General features: G+C 39.0%; 1 protein-coding gene across 2 annotated transcripts in view; it reads left to right on the top strand.

The window, feature by feature from the left end:
* ADAT2 (adenosine deaminase tRNA specific 2) overlaps positions 1–18,227 on the top strand; it is a 41,082-nt gene that overhangs the window by 5,572 nt on the left and 17,283 nt on the right. For both annotated transcript variants that reach the window (XR_003126231.3, XM_025422450.3), the window contains exons 2-4: positions 4,236–4,340; positions 7,562–7,712; positions 8,900–9,006. Coding sequence is in view for 1 of the 2 variants with exons in the window: in XM_025422450.3 (XP_025278235.1) it covers positions 4,236–4,340; positions 7,562–7,712; positions 8,900–9,006 (363 nt within the window). In the remaining variant the exon portion in view is untranslated. The remainder of the gene's footprint in view (positions 1–4,235; positions 4,341–7,561; positions 7,713–8,899; positions 9,007–18,227) is intronic.

The following is an 18,227-nucleotide window of genomic DNA, read 5'->3' as shown; positions in this document are numbered from 1 at the left end:
GAGGCAGAGTGGCCAGGAAGCTCGTACCTCATAGGTGTCCATAAATATTTGTTGAAGAAATGAATGCCTGGAGCAGATTACCTGGATTCTGTCCCTGGCCTCTCACATGAGCAAATTCCCTAATTTCCCCATGTCTCCATTTGCTCATCTCTAAGATGGGGAAGCTCACCGAATCTATCTCATAGCATTGTAAACAAAATGCATTAATACTTATAAAGTGCTTAAAATAGTCCTGGGTCAAAGTAAGTTTTTCAGGAAGGTATAAGCTCTTATGATTTGCAAGCTTAGAATCAGAACAGTTGTATGTAGACATAACAGTCTGTGGTAATAGAAGCTAGAAATCTAACCTGTAGATAGGTCACTGTTCAAGCCACTGGTTTTCATTTCCGACATACCCCCCAAAATTGCATGTGTGTCACTGATCCTTTTTTCTTGGCCTGTTTTCCTTTTGGGGTCTTCTGAAACAGCACACTCTTGATTTTCCTTCTACTTTATTAAGCATTTCTTCTTCATCTCCATTGAGTATCTCTCTCCATTGCAAGATAATTCTTGTTTACTCAGCCTTTATTATTTTTTAAACTTTTCCTTTTGAAATAATTATAGATTCACAGAAGTTGCAAAGAAAGTATATAGGGAAGGCTCATGTACCCTTTACCCAGCTTCCCTCCGTGGTAGCTAATCTTACGTAACTGTAGTACAATAATCAAAACCAGGAAAATGACATCGATGCAATCTGTAGGGCTTACTCAGATTTAATCAGCTTTGTATGCACATGTGTGCATAGTTCTATGCAATTTTATCACGTTTGGTTTTGTTTAACCACCACTAGAACTGCTCAATCACCACAAGGCCACCATTCCCTCCTAAGCCCTTAAACCCTGGCCAGCATTAATCTGTTCTTTGTATCTGTAATTTTGCATTCAGGAATGTTATATATGTGCATATGGAACCTTTTGGGGGTTGGTTTTTTTCATTGAGCATGATTTCCTTGAGGTCCATCCAAGTGTTAAGTGAATCAGTGGGTTACTCCTTTTGTTGCTGTGTGGTATTCTATGGGATGGACATACCACAGTTTAACTATTCATCATTTGAAGGACATTTAGATCATTTCCAGTTTTTGCCTATTACGAATAAAACTCCTATGAATATTTGTGTCTGTATCTGAATTTATGTATTGTGTGAACCTAAGTTTTTAGTTCCTTGGGAGAATGCCTGAGAGTGCAATAGATGGGTCATATGTTAACTGTATATTTTGCTTTTTAAGAAACTGCCAAACTAGTTTCCAGAGGGGCTGTACTATTTTACAGCTCTACCAGCAGTGTATAAGTGATCCTGTTTTTTCCTCAGTCTCACCAGCATTTGGTGTTTTTACTTTTTATTTTAGCCATTCTGATAGGTGTGTAGTGATAACTCATTGTGGTTATAATTTGCATTTCTTTAATGGCTAATGGTATGAATATATTTTCACATATTTATTTGCCATCTGTAGGCCCTCTGGTGAAGTATTTCATAATATCTTTTGCCCATTTTCTATTCGGATTGTGTTTTGTTTTGTTTTTGTTTTTACGGTTGAACTTTTAGAGTTCTTTATATAGTCTTGATAGTAGACCTTTGTTGGATATGTGGTTTGCAAATATTTTCTTCCAGTTTTAGCTTGTTTTTTTTCTTCTTCTTAACAGAGTGTATTCATTTCCTATGGCTTCTATAACAAATTACCACAAACTTGGTGGCTTTAAACAAAAGTTTATTCTCTTACAGCTTTGGATGCCAGGTGTTTGAAATTTATTTCATTGGTCCAAACCCAATGTGTCAGCAGAGTTGCATGCCCTCTGAAGGTTCTAGAGGAGAATGTTTCCTCACCTTTTCCAGCTTCTGGAGCAATGTTCTTGGCTTCACTCAAAGTCCCTCCCTCTATCTTCAAAGCCAAAAGTGTAACGTCTTCAAATCTCTCTCTTTTTCTCTGTCTTATTAGGACACTTGTGATTGCATTTAGGGTCACCTGAGTAATCCAGGATAATTTCCTATCTCAGGATCTTCAACAAATATTTGTTGGGATGAGTAAATGATCTCTCTCCTGTGTACTTGGAGTTCTGTGTATTCCAAATCTTACTTTAAATAGTGTTCTTTGTATGCTGATTCCCTTAACTCATGGATACTTAGCATCGCAGTCCTTACTGCCAGCCCTCCTCCTGGCTTTCCTTTCTCTAGTACCCAGTGATGCATTTGTATATTTATTTGCATATATTCACTAAACCTTGGAACTCTTCAGATTTCTGAACTTTGCATAAACTGGGCATGCTTTAACCATTGTTACAGAACTGGACAGCCTGTGGGTGGTTCATGACTCAGTTTGGAAGAATAGAGTGTTACTGCTTCAGATACTGTCTCCTTACATCTGTGCAGGGCCTAGCTATGTCCCACTACCCTGGAGGAGGAAAGGGAGATACAGAGAAAGGAGAAGGAAGGGGCTTTTCCTTTCACCTTTATTGGCCCAAGGACAAGTTAAGTGCAGGGGCAAGGAACCCATGTTAGAATGATGATAGGAAGTTATTGCTACTGTAAATAAAGTATAGCTGGGAATAGGGTCTAGTACAGGAGGAAGAACATGCTGTTTTAAGCAGTGTCTTCAACTTCGCACTGTATATGCCTTATGCTGTGTGTGAATACCTACAGTTACTTGGTAATCTGGTCTTCCAGAGTATCTTCAAGCCTCTCAAAATAAGAAATGCTATGCTTTTCTAGAAACAGCCATACTTGGATTTTCTTGACTGTAGTGAGATGGAAATGATTATACACTAGTTCAAGAGTTGTGCTCTTCCTCTGTTCTCTCTCAGCAGCAGGATCAGGGAACATGCAGATGTAACCTCCTTGCTTTCTGCTCTTTCCCCAAAGAAGTATTTTTTAGCTGTCTTGGCCCTCGGCTTCTCTGGTTCAGTCAGCGACAGAGCTAGAAGAAAAATGGACAGCCTATGGTGGAGGAAACTGCCAATATAAGCATTGGTTTACCGTTTCCGAGATGATGGTGGTGGAAATGCTCTTAAGCTTATTTTCCTAATTTATATTTTTTAATTGAAATGTACTTTACATACAATGAAATTCACAGGTCTTAAATGTGTTGTCCATTCAGTTTTGACTGATGCAAACATCTGTGTAATTGATACTCTCTGCAAGATAGAGTTTTGACCGCCCTGGAAAAAAGTTCCTTGTGTCCCTTTCCAATCAGTATACACATGCCCATCCATGAAAAAATTGCTATCATTGTGTTTACTTTTGTCTGTTCTAGTATTACACCTGAAGAGACATACAGTGTATATGCTTTTATGTTTGACTTCTTTTACTCAGCATGTCTGAGATTCACCCATGTTGTTATGTGTATCTCCAGCTTGTTCCTTTCATGCTGAGTCTACCATGTGACTATGCCACAGTTTGTTTATCTGTTCTCTTGTTGATGGACACCTGTGCTGTTCCCAGATTTGGGCTATTATGAGTCAAGCTATTATGAACATTCTATTTTAGTATATATGCTACCGAAGCAAGCACTGTTATGAACATTCTTGTACAGGGTTTTGTGTGTGTATATCTGTATGGACATATATTCCCTTCTCTTAAATAAATACTTAGAAGTAGAATTTGTTCCTAGGTTATATGTATATTTACCTTTTAAATAAATTTCCAAAGTGTTCTCCAAAGTGATTATGCCATTTTCACATAGAGTGCACCAAAGCTTTTCTTTTGTCAAAGCAGAAATAGCATAGAGAGACATCCAGTCTGGTTACCTTTTTGCTGTTGGAACTCTAGAAGGTATCTTCTTAATATTCAAAAAATTAAGCAAGTAGAATTTCAACAAGGGAAGGACTTCAATAAAGTATTTATACATGTTATCTATTTTCCTTTGCAACATATATATGATCTCTGAAAAGTTGCACAGACCCTGCCACTGCAAGAATAAGAGTCAGTTTTATTCTAACAGCCTTTTGCTCACTTCTGCTTGCAATGAGAAGAAGAAATCAGGGGCTCAGAACCTATGAAAGGTTTTTTTTCTGAGTCTCCCTTAATATGGATATAACAGAGAACAAAGGCACTAAATATTGAACTATATTTAGGGGGAGGGAGAGCTCAGCTGTGTTTCTTTGTTCTAGTGTTTATACATGTGTACTTATGCTATGTCTGTTTCTTTCCCGTAATATTTCTAAGTATTGAACATTACATACTAAATTTTCCACTTTGTCTTTTAGGCCAAGGAAGCCCTAGAGAATATTGAAGTTCCTGTTGGCTGCCTTATGGTCTACAACAACGAAGTTGTGGGGAAGGGACGAAACGAAGTTAATCAAACCAAAAATGTATGTCATTTGAATAATCTAATTGCAAACATACAGCAGTGAAGGTAGGAGTGCACTGAACTTCATCACAGTAGCAAGAAGATGGGTCTGTGTCAAGACCCATAGGTACTGATGAAAGGGTAGTCTCCCTTAACATTTCTTTTTTTGAATGCCTTCATTTCTAGTTATAAAGTGATCCATGTTTTTTAAAATTTGGAAAATTCAGAAAAATTTAATGAAGCAATAAAATCTTTGGGGTAATTTTCTATTTTATGGAGTTCTACTTTAGCACTTGAGTGAAATTCAAGAAGGGATATTAGGACATTAGAGTGTCAGTACTGAAGAAATGAATCTAATCTCCATCCTTAGCAAATCTAATACGAAAATTCCACTTTACAAAACACATCAATTTAACTCATCACATTCTTTACTATCTTTACATATTGTTTTCCTCCTGGTAGATTAAAAAATCATCTTAGTTTATATATTTGGAGGTATTAAAGGATTGTATAAAGGAAACTGTTATATATAATTCAATGGAATAGTCTCTACCGTCTGCTGTCTCTGTACCTATATGTAGTATTACACTTTATTATTTTTTCTTTTTTAAAAAAAGATTTTATTTACTTATTGAGAGAAAGAGTGACTGAAAGAGCACAGGTAGGAGAAGCAGCATAGGGAGAGGGAGAGCAGGAAGCCTGATGTGGGGCTCTATCCCAGGATCCAGGGATTATGACCTGAGATGATGGCAGATGCTTAACCACCTGAGCCACCCAGGCACCCCATCATTCCATACACTATTATTTTTTATTTTATTTTTTTTATTTAACAACTTTTTTTTAGAGAGAGAGAGAAAGAAAGTGTACATGTGTGCACAAGTGTGGCAGGGAGAGGCAGAAGGAGAAGGAGAGAGGAAATCTTAAGCAGGCTCCACGCTCAGTGTGAAGCCTGATTCAGGACTTGAGTTTATGACCCTGGGATCATGACTTGAGCTGAAATCAAGAGTTGGACATATAACTGACTGAATCACCCAGGCGCCCTGGCATTATACTCTAATAGATTGTGTGCCTTTATATTACTGTGGTTAGGTTGAGAAGTTCATGAATTAAGGCAGTATTTCTTGGTATTCCAGCAGTGTGTCACAGTAAGTATAAATGAAGTATGCAATTTTAGGATTATCAGAAATACTAGGTGGACTCACAGCTTCTAACCATAAGGGCACTCACATAGACTTTGATCTTATTTGATCTTGGGAACCAGAGAACAAGTGTTGGTAATAGTGCTATGGGGAATTTAATGTTTATCTAGCACATCTATCAAAAAGAAAACACACACAAAGTAGGAACCTAGATTCACAAAGCAATTATTATGTGGTTATCAAAACACTTGCGAGATAAGTAATAAACATAATGTAGCAATCGTGAATATACAAATACTTGTCTGGGTGTAAAATTCTGCATTTTAAGTAATTGCCCTGTCTCCATATTTGTATTTTGTGATTTGGTATGATATCTTTAATATCAGAACTTTGAATGCCCTAAAGTCATCCATCTAACCCCCCAAATGACCTGGGTTTCTTCTGTATCTTGAAATTAACCTGCATTTATTTTGGTTTATGTGTCCTTTAGAAAATTACTCTACAAAAGTCTTCTATAGAAAGACTCTTGACCCCAAATAAGGAAACCTGAGTCCTACTTTTGGCTCTGATACTACCACCACTCTTATCACTACCATCACCTCTCCCAGCTGTGTGTTTTTAACATGTTTTAAGTTTGCTTATAGTTATTCATTACTAAAAGAGAGGTTGAGGGGCACCAGGGTAAATCAGTTGGTTAAGTAGCCGACTTTTGATTTCAGCTCAGGTCAAGATTTCAGAATCCTTGGATCAAGCCCTATTCTGGCTCCCTGCTTAGTGGGGAGTCTGTTCCTTCTCTGCCTCTCCCCCAGCTTGCACACGCGCTCTCTCTCTCTCTCTCTTTCAAATAAATACATCTTTTTTAAAAAACCCAAAAAACACTTATTTGTAAGACACCACACCACTCTGGATTTTCTTAAAAAAAAAAAAAAAAAAAGGTTGATTGCAGTGATTCAGTTCAAAAGTTACATATTGAGAATCCTAGGGAGATTTGGTTCAGTAATTCTGAATCTGATTTTTAAAAAGTACCTGAGTTGGGGAAACTTTTTTTTTTTTTAAGTTCCTCAGTTCTGTATGCAGGTAGGTTTGGGAACCTGTTTTCTAAAGTGCCTTACAGCTCTGAGTTTGTACTTCTGTCCGTGCATTGCTTCCATCTGCCTATAGCTTCAATGGCACCTTGGCCACTGTGCCAGCATTTCTCACACCCTATTCTGTGTCACAGGTAATGAGAAACTTTTTATTTGCCCCAACCAGATTTTATACTTGTTGAGGACAGACTTTTTAAATCTCACATAGGATTTAGCACAGTGGCTTATACATAGTTAGCAATCAGAATAAGCTTATTGATAAATGTTATTATCCAAATGTTATTAATAATTATTGCACACAGAGCACATATATAGCACACAGCATCTGCTTCGTATAATTCAGTGTTTTATGAGGTAGAGATGCCAGTGTACCCTGTATTACAGATAGGGGAACCACAGAGAAGTTATGTAACTTGCCCAAGGCCACATAATTAGTGATGTCACAGACAGGATTCAAATTTAGGTATGGTTATTTCCAAATGCTATGTGATTTCTCTGTATTCTACGCCACCCATGAGGTATCTGAGACTGATACCAAATCTCTGCTTTTCTCTAGAGTCTGCCAGAATATAAAATCTCATCCCAAAGAAAATGTAAGTGATGACATTCCACTAATTAAATACAGATTTGTGTAGAGTGAAGTGAAGGATAGCTTTGAAAACATTGACAATGGAGCACATGCTTAAAGACTTCACGCTTCCCCTAGAATATTCACAAACTCTAGACTGTCCCCACCACCCAGACTTATATTTTCTATGGCATTTTAATTGAAAGAGCATCCCTTTAGGTTCTGAGATACTTAACTAAAAATATGGCATAATTCTCATGGCATCTCCTATAAGGTGTCTTTTCTTCATGAGGTTATGGGAATAGAACTGGGAAATACATTGCCAAGTGCTAAGAGTGTCCCAAAACTTTATTCATTAAAATGCCAGAAACATCAGGCCCATTTTGTTGTATTTATATTTGAGTGTTTGTAAAATGCAGTTACATGTTGATGCCAGTGCTTCTTTTTTCAGGCTACTCGACATGCAGAAATGGTGGCCATCGATCAGGCCTTAGATTGGTGTCATCAAAATGGCAAGAGTCCTTCTGAAGTATTTGAACACACTGTGCTGTATGTCACCGTGGAACCGTGTATTATGTGTGCAGCTGCTCTCCGCCTGATGAGTATCCTTTGACTTTGTAAGTTAATGTCTTGTGCCTCTCCTATAAACTTAAAAATGGCCAGACACATAAGCTGTTTTCTAATATGTGAAAACAGACCTGTGAAACAAGTTATAATATATTGTACCCCTTGGCCAAAAAATTTTTAGGAAAGATTTTTGAATAATAAAATTACTTCATTTTATATCAATAGATATAAAACTGTTAGCCAAATAAACTAGAGAAAGAAAAACTAAGAGCTAACTACTTATGTAAGGATAAGTCATAAATTAAGGTAGATGATAAAACTGTGCAGAGAATAGGTCTGAAGAATATGCAACTTTGGATAATAGATTATTGGTGCCTTTGGATATAGATTATAGGTGATTTAAAATTTTTTCTTTCTCTGCTTATATGTTTTTGTTTATTTTTGCCATGAATACCTATTACAATGTGTGAAAAATTTTAAGTCAAAAGTAAATATAAGGTAAAAAACAAGTCATTTATAATGGAAATTGAGAAAGTTACAGCTCTTTGAATTGTCTTTCATAGAATGACACACATATTGAGTGTTAGCAAGTTTGTCTCCAAAATCTTTAAAAAATTATTTGCTAGTTCAAAAATTCAATTTCATACTTGTGCATTTTTATGTACTTATTTTGCTGTGTATGTGTGAAAAATTTTATCACTTTAAAAGTAACACAGGGTTTTGAGTATAATGTGTACAATCTCTACTGTGTAAAGAGGGGAGTTCTGGTCAACTTAGAACTCTCTCCCTATCCTACCTTACAAAGTGGTTCAGCTTTGATCTGTTTTATATTGGGGCACAGGTTATATTTTATTTGGGGAAAGATGAAGGGACAATCCTATTTTTGAAAGGTGAAAATCCCTGGGTTAAATTCCTACTTCCTTTCTGGCTCCAATTCTCTAATGACTCAAAGAAAGTGAGTTAGGAAAGACAAGTGAGAACACCAAACTGTGAACATTTAGCAACTATGTAGTCAGTTTTCATTATTTGCAATTGGAAGATGTTAATCTCTAAATCCTTTAAACCTCTTCCTTTGTGTAGATGGATTGTATGATTTTTAAGACTGAGCCTAAGTATAACTGTTTTTAAAAGTAGCCAGAGCCTTTCTGTCCAGGATGGCCTGGTTTTGTCACTGTATGCACTTGAGCTGCACATTCTCTTCAGGACCTTAATTCTTTCTCATAAATCCCACTGGTTGTATATGGCTGTCAGAATGAACGATTTGGCGGTTGTGGCTCTGTTCTAAATATTGCCTCTGCTGATTTACCAAATACCGGGAGACCATTTCAGGTAATATGATCTGCTTATGCTTTTTCTTGCTAATTGGTTGGATCTCTTTATGCTTGAGAATACTTCACATGTGGTCAGGATACCAAAAGGCTGTGCTAGAACCAGGCCAACTCTGGGACCTCTGGTCAAGTTCATTTTTGCCTCAATAGAAGAAGACAGCTAATCATTTCCAGGTGAGTGCTTGGCTCTTTTAATTAGCAGAATCTCTCCAGAAGAAGAGTCTGTGGCCTTCCCAAGTGTCTTCTGACAGTCTTCACCAATGCCTTCAGGTATGTTTGGTGATGCTGTCACTTTGGCATTTTCACTCAGTTGATTGTCCCCACCTCCATGCTGTACCACATTTGTGTGAAGCTTCTCCTCTCAGTGACAGTAGATGCTATTTACAGTTTACACACAATATTTTTACACAAAGCCAGTCATTTTGCTTTATTGCTATGTACTATATTTTTAAACATTTTTTTAAAAAAAGATTTTATTTGTATTTATGAGAGTGACACAAAGAGAGAGAGAGAGAGCCTAGGGGAAGGAGCAGAGGGAGAGGGACAAGCAGACTCTGCTGAGCACTGAGCTGGATGTAGGGCTTGAACTCAGAACTCCTGAGATCATGACCTGAGCCCAAACCAAGAGCCATACGCTTAACCAACTGAGCCACACAGACATCATTGTTGCTGTGTACTACTTTTGGTGTCTAGCAATGAATACCTGTATTTCCATTATTACCGCCCCCCCCCCGCCTTTTCAATATTGAAATTTCCCCCAGATCCAAGAATCCATATTACTTTCATCTTCTCTTAAAAATTCTACTTTCCTTTTAATCTTGCCACCTGTCCCCAAGTTTTTGTGTTTAAGGCTATGAGCACTAGGAAATGATATTTCAGAGTTTGGCCTATAGACACATAGCATCTTTCACAAACTAGTTTGATTGTTTTTTCTAAGGTTAATCCTAAAATATTATGTTTTAACAAGAAAAGGATTTAACAAATGCTGGACATGGTGGGTGGTTAACTTCAAAGATCTCAGCAGTTCTTAGGAGAATACTGAGTACCTATGAAGGGCTAAATTTGGGTGAATCCCACTGAGAATAAGTTTTGGAAAACATTCTATTTTGAGTTTTCCCAGCCTAACATTCTTTCCTAACAAATTCTGTACATCTGAGAATAGATGACTTTTAACATCACATCAAACAAATTGTAATAGAACAACGGAGAGTAAACAATATGATCGGCTTGACCATTAAGAAAATCTGCAAAGTGATTTGATTTTTCCAATCACTTATATCAGTACTTCAAAATTTGCTTAGTTAGCTCTTTCTTTACAAGCGAATTACTGACTCTGTACTTCATTTATGAGAAAGAGCTAAAGAATTTCTCAAAACTTCTGGGCAGAACAAAGATGAACCCTTGGATATCAGACATGGGTAGAAAATTTCTCTACAACACAGTGACATTGGTTGCATAAACTGTCCTCTCTTACACATCTCTGCACAGAGTTGATCTGGCTGAACCAAAGAATAAGTTTGTTTGTAGTGTATGTACCTGGCCTAATTGGCTTCAGTGAAATGATGACCATTGTTTGAAGACCAATCTCCAGGTTTGATGCCAAATTATGTTTTGTTTTTGTTTTTAATGTTTCGAGAGTCTAAAGAAAACATTGATACCTTAGGTTTCTGGATCCTATGTTTTCTTCCTTTATTTGGTTGGGTTGGGCAGGGGGTTTTGTGTGAGGTGTTTTTGTGTTTTTTCTTTTTTAGTTTTGTTTTTCACATACCCTTGTGTGGAGGGCTGACTTTCAATAGATTGCAGGGAGAGAGCTGCTCTGCTACATGGGAAACCCTGACCCAGAAGCAGGTTCCCCATGAACACTCACTGGTGATGGGTGAGGTGGGTAGGCCCGTTCCAGTCTTGCTGTTTCCCAGGAGGAGGGGCTTACCACACCAGACTGTGTTGAACAGGACTGTGTGGAGCAGGGTGTGAGGGTACATGGGCAGCCTTGGGCTGGGACAGCAGGGGGACAAGTTCTCTGAGGCCAATGAGGCTCTATGTCACTACCCAGTCTTCTGCTTGGGTGGGTTTCTGACTTAGCGCATTCAGTCATAATCCCACAGGTGGTAGCTTGGCCCCATTGGCTCCTTAGCCAAGCACATATACCAAACGTATTTTTTTAAGAGCATTCTCACATGATTCCACTGAGCAGCCAAGGTGGAGGATCATAGCTCTAACTTCATAGGTGAGGAGGTGCTTTGTGCTCCTTATGTTCATGAGAGCATAAGGAGAGGTGGGAGATCTGAGGAGCATGAGAAGGAGGCCTGAGAATAAGGGGATTGACCCACCATGGTTAGAATGATCGGAGAAGGTTGGGAGAACTGAAAAGCTAAGGAGGGGAGAGTTCTAAAAAGAAGTGAGAATGGTCTGTAGTCTCCACACTGCAAAGAGTTGTAGAAGTTGGAAAGGAAACCAGTGTTTTGGTCAATAGGGGCCTTTGGGATATCTATAATCACAAGACAGTGAGGATGAGGTTGAGGAGGAAATGAAAGCCACACAAGCCTACAGCCAGGAGTCTGGAATGTTCTCAGGGACCAGTAGGGTCAGCAGCTTGCCTGAGGGGCAGGGTAGAAGGCAGGTTATTGGTTGTTTTTTTTTTTTTTTTTTTTTTTTCCCCAGCCTTAACTGAGATAAAATTGACAGTGAATGTTGTGTAAGTTTAAAGTGTACAATGTGATGATTTGATAGATACATAGATTGTGAAATGTTTACCACAATAAAGTTAGCACACCATTCACCTCACGTAATTACCATTTTGTTGTTATGGTGAGAACGCTTAAGCTCTACTCTCTTAACAGTTTTCTTTTTCTTTTTTTTTTTTTAAGATTTTATTTATTTATTCATGAGAGACACAGAGAGAAAGAGAGGCAGAGACACAAAGCACAGGAAGAAGCAGGCTCCCTGCACAGAGCCTGATGTGGGACTCAATCCAGGGTCTCCAGGATCACGCCCTGGGCTGAAGGCAGCACTAAACTGCTAAGCCACCTGGGCTGCCTTCTTAACAGTTTTCAAGTACACAATACAGTATTGTTAACTATAGTCACCATGCTGTACCTTAGATCCTTAGAACCTTATAACTGAAAGTTTGTGTCCTTGGATCAGTGTCTCTTCATTCCCACCAACCGCCTGCCCCTCTGCCCCTGATAACTACGATTCTACTCTCTGCTTCTATAAAGAAATGTTTTATGTTTCTATAAATATATAAATTATGTATATATATGTGTGTGTGTATATATATATATTTTTTCATTATATATATGCAATAGAATATTCAGCCATAAAAAAGAAGGAAATTCTGGGGACAACGTGGATAGACCTTGAGGGCATTATGCCAAGTGAAGTAAGCCAAAGAAAGACAAATACTGTATCGTCTCACTTATATGTACAATCTAAAAACATGAAACTCAGAAAGCTTATTTCTTTGAATGGGAGAGATTTACGCAGGCTTTATAATAGGCCCGGTTAAGAGATGATGGAAGGCACAAGAGAAAGAGAGGTTCATTCTGAGCAACAGACCACCCTAAGCAATGACCACACTGGGCAAACCCTTGTGCTGGCACTCATTGGCTGCTTCCTCTCCTTTTTTTTTTTTTTTTTTTATTTATTTTTTATTGGTGTTCAATTTACTAACATACAGAATAACCCCCAGTGCCCGTCACCCATTCACTCCCACCCCCCGCCCTCCTCCCCTTCTACCACCCCTAGTTCGTTTCCCAGAGTTAGCAGTCTTTACGTTCTGTCTCCCTTTCTGATATTTCCCACACATTTCTTCCCCCTTTCCTTATATTCCCTTTCACTATTATTTATATTCCCCAAATGAATGAGAACATATAATGTTTGTCCTTCTCCGACTGGCTTACTTCACTCAGCATAATACCCTCCAGTTCCATCCATGTTGAAGCAAATGGTGGCTATTTGTCATTTCTAATAGCTGAGTAATATTCCATTGTATACATAAACCACATCTTCTTTATCCATTCATCTTTCGTTGGACACCGAGGCTCCTTCCACAGTTTGGCTATCGTGGCCATTGCTGCTATAAACATTGGGGTGCAGGTGTCCCGGCGTTTCATTGCATTTGTATCTTTGGGGTAAATCCCCAACAGTGCAATTGCTGGGTCGTAGGGCAGGTATATTTTTAACTCTTTGAGGAACCTCCACACAGTTTTCCAGAGTGGCTGCACCAGTTCACATTCCCACCAACAGTGTATGAGGGTTCCCTTTTCTCCGCATCCTCTCCAACATTTGTTGTTTCCTGCCTTGTTAATTTTCCCCATTCTCACTGGTGTGAGGTGGTATCTCATTGTGGTTTTGATTTGTATTTCCCTGATGGCAAGTGATGCAGAACATTTTCTCATGTGCATGTTGGCCATGTCTATGTCTTCCTCTGTGAGATTTCTGTTCATGTCTTTTGCCCATTTCATGATTGGATTGTTTGTTTCTTTGGTGTTGAGTTTAATAAGTTCTTTATAGATCTTGGAAACTAGCCCTTTATCTGATATGTCATTTGCAAATATCTTCTCCCATTCTGTAGGTTGTCTTTGAGTTTTGTTGACTGTATCCTTTGCTGTGCAAAAGCTTCTTATCTTGATGAAGTCCCAATAGTTCATTTTTGCTTTTGTTTCTTTTGCCTTCGTGGATGTATCTTGCAAGAAGTTACTATGGCCGAGTTCAAAAAGGGTGTTGCCTGTGTTCTTCTCTAGGATTTTGATGGATTCTTGTCTCACATTTAGATCTTTCATCCATTTTGAGTTTATCTTTGTGTATGGTGAAAGAGAGTGGTCTAGTTTCATTCTTCTGCATGTGGATGTCCAATTTTCCCAGCACCATTTGTTGAAGAGACTGTCTTTCTTCCAATGGATAGTCTTTCCTCCTTTATCGAATATTAGTTGACCATAAAGTTCAGGGTCCACTTCTGGATTCTCTATTCTGTTCCACTGATCTATGTGTCTGTTTTTGTGCCAGTACCACACTGTCTTGATGACCACAGCTTTGTAGTACAACCTGAAATCTGGCATTGTGATGCCCCCAGCTATGGTTTTCTTTTTTAAAATTCCCCTGGCTATTCGGGGTCTTTTCTGATTCCACACAAATCTTAAAATAATTTGTTCTAACTCTCTGAAGAAAGTCCATGGTATTTTGATAGGGATTGCATTAAACGTGTATATTGCCCTGGGTAACATTGACATTTTCACAATATTAATTCTGCCAATCCATGAGCATGGAATATTTTTCCATCTCTTTGTGTCTTCCTCAATTTCTTTCAGAAGTGTTCTATAGTTTTGAGGGTATAGATCCTTTACATCTTTGGTTAGGTTTATTCCTAGGTATCTTATGCTTTTGGGTGCAATTGTAAATGGGATTGACTCCTTAATTTCTCTTTCTTCAGTCTCATTGTTAGTGTATAGAAATGCCACTGACTTCTGGGCATTGATTTTGTATCCTGCCACGCTTTCGAATTGCTGTATGAGTTCTAGCAATCTTGGGGTGGAGACTTTTGGGTTTTCTATGTAGAGTATCATGTCATCGGCGAAGAGGGAGAGTTTGACTTCTTCTTTGCCAATTTGAATGCCTTTAATGTCTTTTTGTTGTCTGATTGCTGAGGCTAGGACTTCCAGTACTATGTTGAACAGCAGTGGTGAGAGTGGACATCCCTGTCTTGTTCCTGATCTTAGGGGAAAGGCTCCCAGTGCTTCCCCATTGAGAATGATATTTGCTGTGGGCTTTTCATAGATGGCTTTTAAGATGTTGAGGAATGTTCCCTCTATCCCTACACTCTGAAGAGTTTTGATCAGGAATGGATGCTGTATTTTGTCAAAGGCTTTCTCTGCATCCAATGAGAGGATCATATGGTTCTTGGTTTTTCTCTTGCTGATATGATGAATCACATTGATTGTTTTACGGGTGTTGAACCAGCCTTGTGTCCCAGGGATAAATCCTACTTGGTCATGGTGAATAATTTTCTTAATGTACTGTTGGATCCTATTGGCCAGTATCTTGTTGAGAATTTTTGCATCCATGTTCATCAGGGATATTGGTCTGTAATTCTCCTTTTTGGTGGGGTCTTTGTCTGGTTTTGGAATTAAGGTGATGCTGGCCTCATAGAACGAATTTGGAAGTACTCCATCTCTTTCTATCTTTCCAAACAGCTTTAGGAGAATAGGTATGGTTTCTTCTTTAAACGTTTGATAAAATTCCCCTGGGAAGCCATCTGGCCCTGGACTCTTGTGTCTTGGGAGGTTTTTGATGACTGCTTCAATTTCCTCCCTGGTTATTGGCCTGTTCAGGTTTTCTATTTCTTCCTGTTCCAGTTTTGGTAGTTTGTGGCTTTCCAGGAATGCGTCCATTTCTTCTAGATTGCCTAATTTATTGGCGTATAGCTGTTCATAATATGTTTTTAAAATCGTTCGTATTTCCTTGGTGTTGGTAGTGATCTCTCCTTTCTCATTCATGATTTTATTAATTTGAGTCTTCTCTCTCTTCTTTTTAATAAGGCTGGCTAATGGTTTATCTATCTTGTTAATTCTTTCAAAGAACCAACTCCTGGTTTTGTTGATCTGTTCCACAGTTCTTCTGGTCTCGATTTCGTTGAGTTCTGCTCGAATCTTTATTAACTCCCTTCTTCTCTTGGGTGTAGGATCTATTTGCTGTTTTTTCTCTAGCTCCTTTATGTGTAAGGTTAGCTTTTGTATTTGAGTTCTTTCCAGTTTTTGAATGGATGCTTGTATTGCGATGTATTTCCCCCTTAGGACTGCTTTTGCTGCATCCCAAAGATTTTGAACGGTTGTATCTTCATTCTCATTAGTTTCCATGAATCTTTTTAATTCTTCCTTAATTTCCTGGCTGACCCTTTCATCTTTTAGCAGGATGGTCCTTAACCTCCACGTGTTTGAGGTCCTTCCAAACTTCTTGTTGTGATTTAGTTCTAATTTCAAGGCATTATGGTCTGAGAATATGCAGGGGACGATCCCAATCTTTTGGTATCGGTTCAGACCCGATTTGTGACCCAATATGTGGTCTATTCTGGAGAAAGTTCCATGTGCGCTTGAGAAGAATGTGTATTCAGTTGAGTTTGGATGTAAAGTTCTGTAGATATCTGTGAAATCCATCTGGTCCAGTGTATCATTTAAAGCTCTCGTTTCTTTGGAGATGTTGTGCTTAGAAGACCTATCGAGTATAGACAGAGCTAGATTGAAGTCACCAAGTATAAGTGTATTATTATCTAAGTATTTCTTCACTTTGGTTAATAATTGCTTGATATATTTGGCAGCTCCCACATTCGGGGCATATATATTGAGGATTGTTAAGTCCTCTTGTTGAATAGATCCTTTAAGTATGAGATAGTGTCCCTCTTCATCTCTCACTACAGTCTTTGGGGTAAATTTTAGTTTATCTGATATAAGGATGGCTACCCCTGCTTTCTTTTGAGGACCATTCGAATGGTAAATGGTTCTCCAACCTTTTATTTTCAGGCTGTAGGTGTCCTTCTGTCTAAAATGAGTCTCTTGTAGACAGCAAATAGATGGGTCCTGCTTTTTTATCCAGTCTGAAACCCTGCGCCTTTTGATGGGGTCATTAAGCCCGTTCACATTCAGAGTTACTATTGAGAGATATGAGTTTAGTGTCATCATGATATCTATTCAGTCCTTGTTTTTGTGGAATGTTCCACTGAACTTCTTCTTAAAGGGGAATTTTAAGAGTCCCCCTTAAAATTTCTTGCAGAGCTGGTTTGGAGGTCACATATTCTTTCAGTTGCTGCCTGTCTTGGAAGCTCTTTATCTCTCCTTCCATTTTGAATGAGAGCCTTGCTGGATAAAGTATTCTTGGTTGCATGTTCTTCTCATTTAGGACCCTGAATATATCCTGCCAGCCCTTTCTGACCTGCCAGGTCTCTGTGGAGAGGTCTGCTGTTACCCTAATACTCCTCCCCATAAAAGTCAGGGATTTCTTGTCTCTTGCTGCTTTAAGGATCTTCTCCTTATCTTTGGAATTTGCAAGCTTCACTATTAAATGTCGAGGTGTTGAACGGTTTTTATTGATTTTAGGGGGGGATCTCTCTATTTCCTGGATCTGAATGCCTGTTTCCCTTCCCAGATTAGGAAAGTTTTCAGCTAGAATTTGTTCAAATACATATTCTGGCCCTCTGTCCCTTTCGGCGCCCTCGGGAACCCCAATTAAACGTAGGTTTTTCTTTCTCAGGCTGTCGTTTATTTCCCTTAATCTATCCTCATGGTCTTTTAATTGTTTGTCTCTTTTTTCCTCAGTTTCCCTCTTTGCTATCAACTTGTCTTCTATGTCACTCACTCGTTCTTCCACCTCGTTAACCCTCGTCGTTAGGACTTCTAGTTTGGATTGCATCTCATTCAATTGATTTTTAATTTCTGCCTGATTAGCTCTAAATTCTGCAGTCATGAAGTCTCTTGAGTCCTTTATACTTTTTTCTAGAGCCACCAGTAGCTGTATAATAGTGCTTCTGAATTGGCTTTCTGACATTGAATTGTAATCCAGATTTTGTAACTCTGTGGGAGAGAGGACTGTTTCTGATTCTTTCTTTTGAGGTGAGGTTTTCCTTCTAGTCATTTTGCTCAGTGCAGAGTGGCCAAAAGCAAGTTGTATTGGGAAAAAGAGAAAAAGAGAGGAGAGAAAGAAGGAAAGAAAAGAGAAAGAGAAAAAAATGGGAAGAAAAAAACGAAAAAAAAAAAGGAAGAAAAAGAGAAAGAAAAAGAAAGGAGAAAAAAAGGGGGTGGGGAAGGAAACAAATCAAAAAGCAAAACAAAACAAAACAAAACAAAACAAAAAAAGAACCACCGGGGAGTATCTTCTGATTCTGTGTACTTTAAGTCCCTTGGCTTCTCCTGGAAGTTGTCCGTCTAGCTGGTGTTCTGGGGGAGGGGCCTGTTGTGCTGATTTTCATGTGTTAGCAGTTGGGGGAGCTGCTGTGCCCCTGCCTGGTGCAGGGCTCAGTGGGGGTTGTTTGCCCCGTGAGGCCGCAGGAGGAACAGCCCCAGTGGCGGGGCAGCTCTGGAAACCTGGAACTCCGGAGCTCTCCGTCTGCAGGGCCTGGATGCTCCGGGGCGGGGCCGCTGATCTGCTCAGCTGGGGCAGGAGCGTCCTCGCTGTCCTGGGCCCTCCCGGCCTCTGCCTGTCCCGGGGGAGGCCGGATCCTGGGCTGTGTCCCGG

This window comes from Canis lupus, chromosome 1 (assembly GCF_003254725.2).
Source record: "Canis lupus dingo isolate Sandy chromosome 1, ASM325472v2, whole genome shotgun sequence".
Classification (NCBI taxonomy): Eukaryota; Metazoa; Chordata; class Mammalia; order Carnivora; family Canidae; genus Canis; species Canis lupus.
The sequence above is the reverse complement of the archived record's forward strand: the minus strand, read 5'-3'. Positions and strand labels throughout refer to the sequence as shown.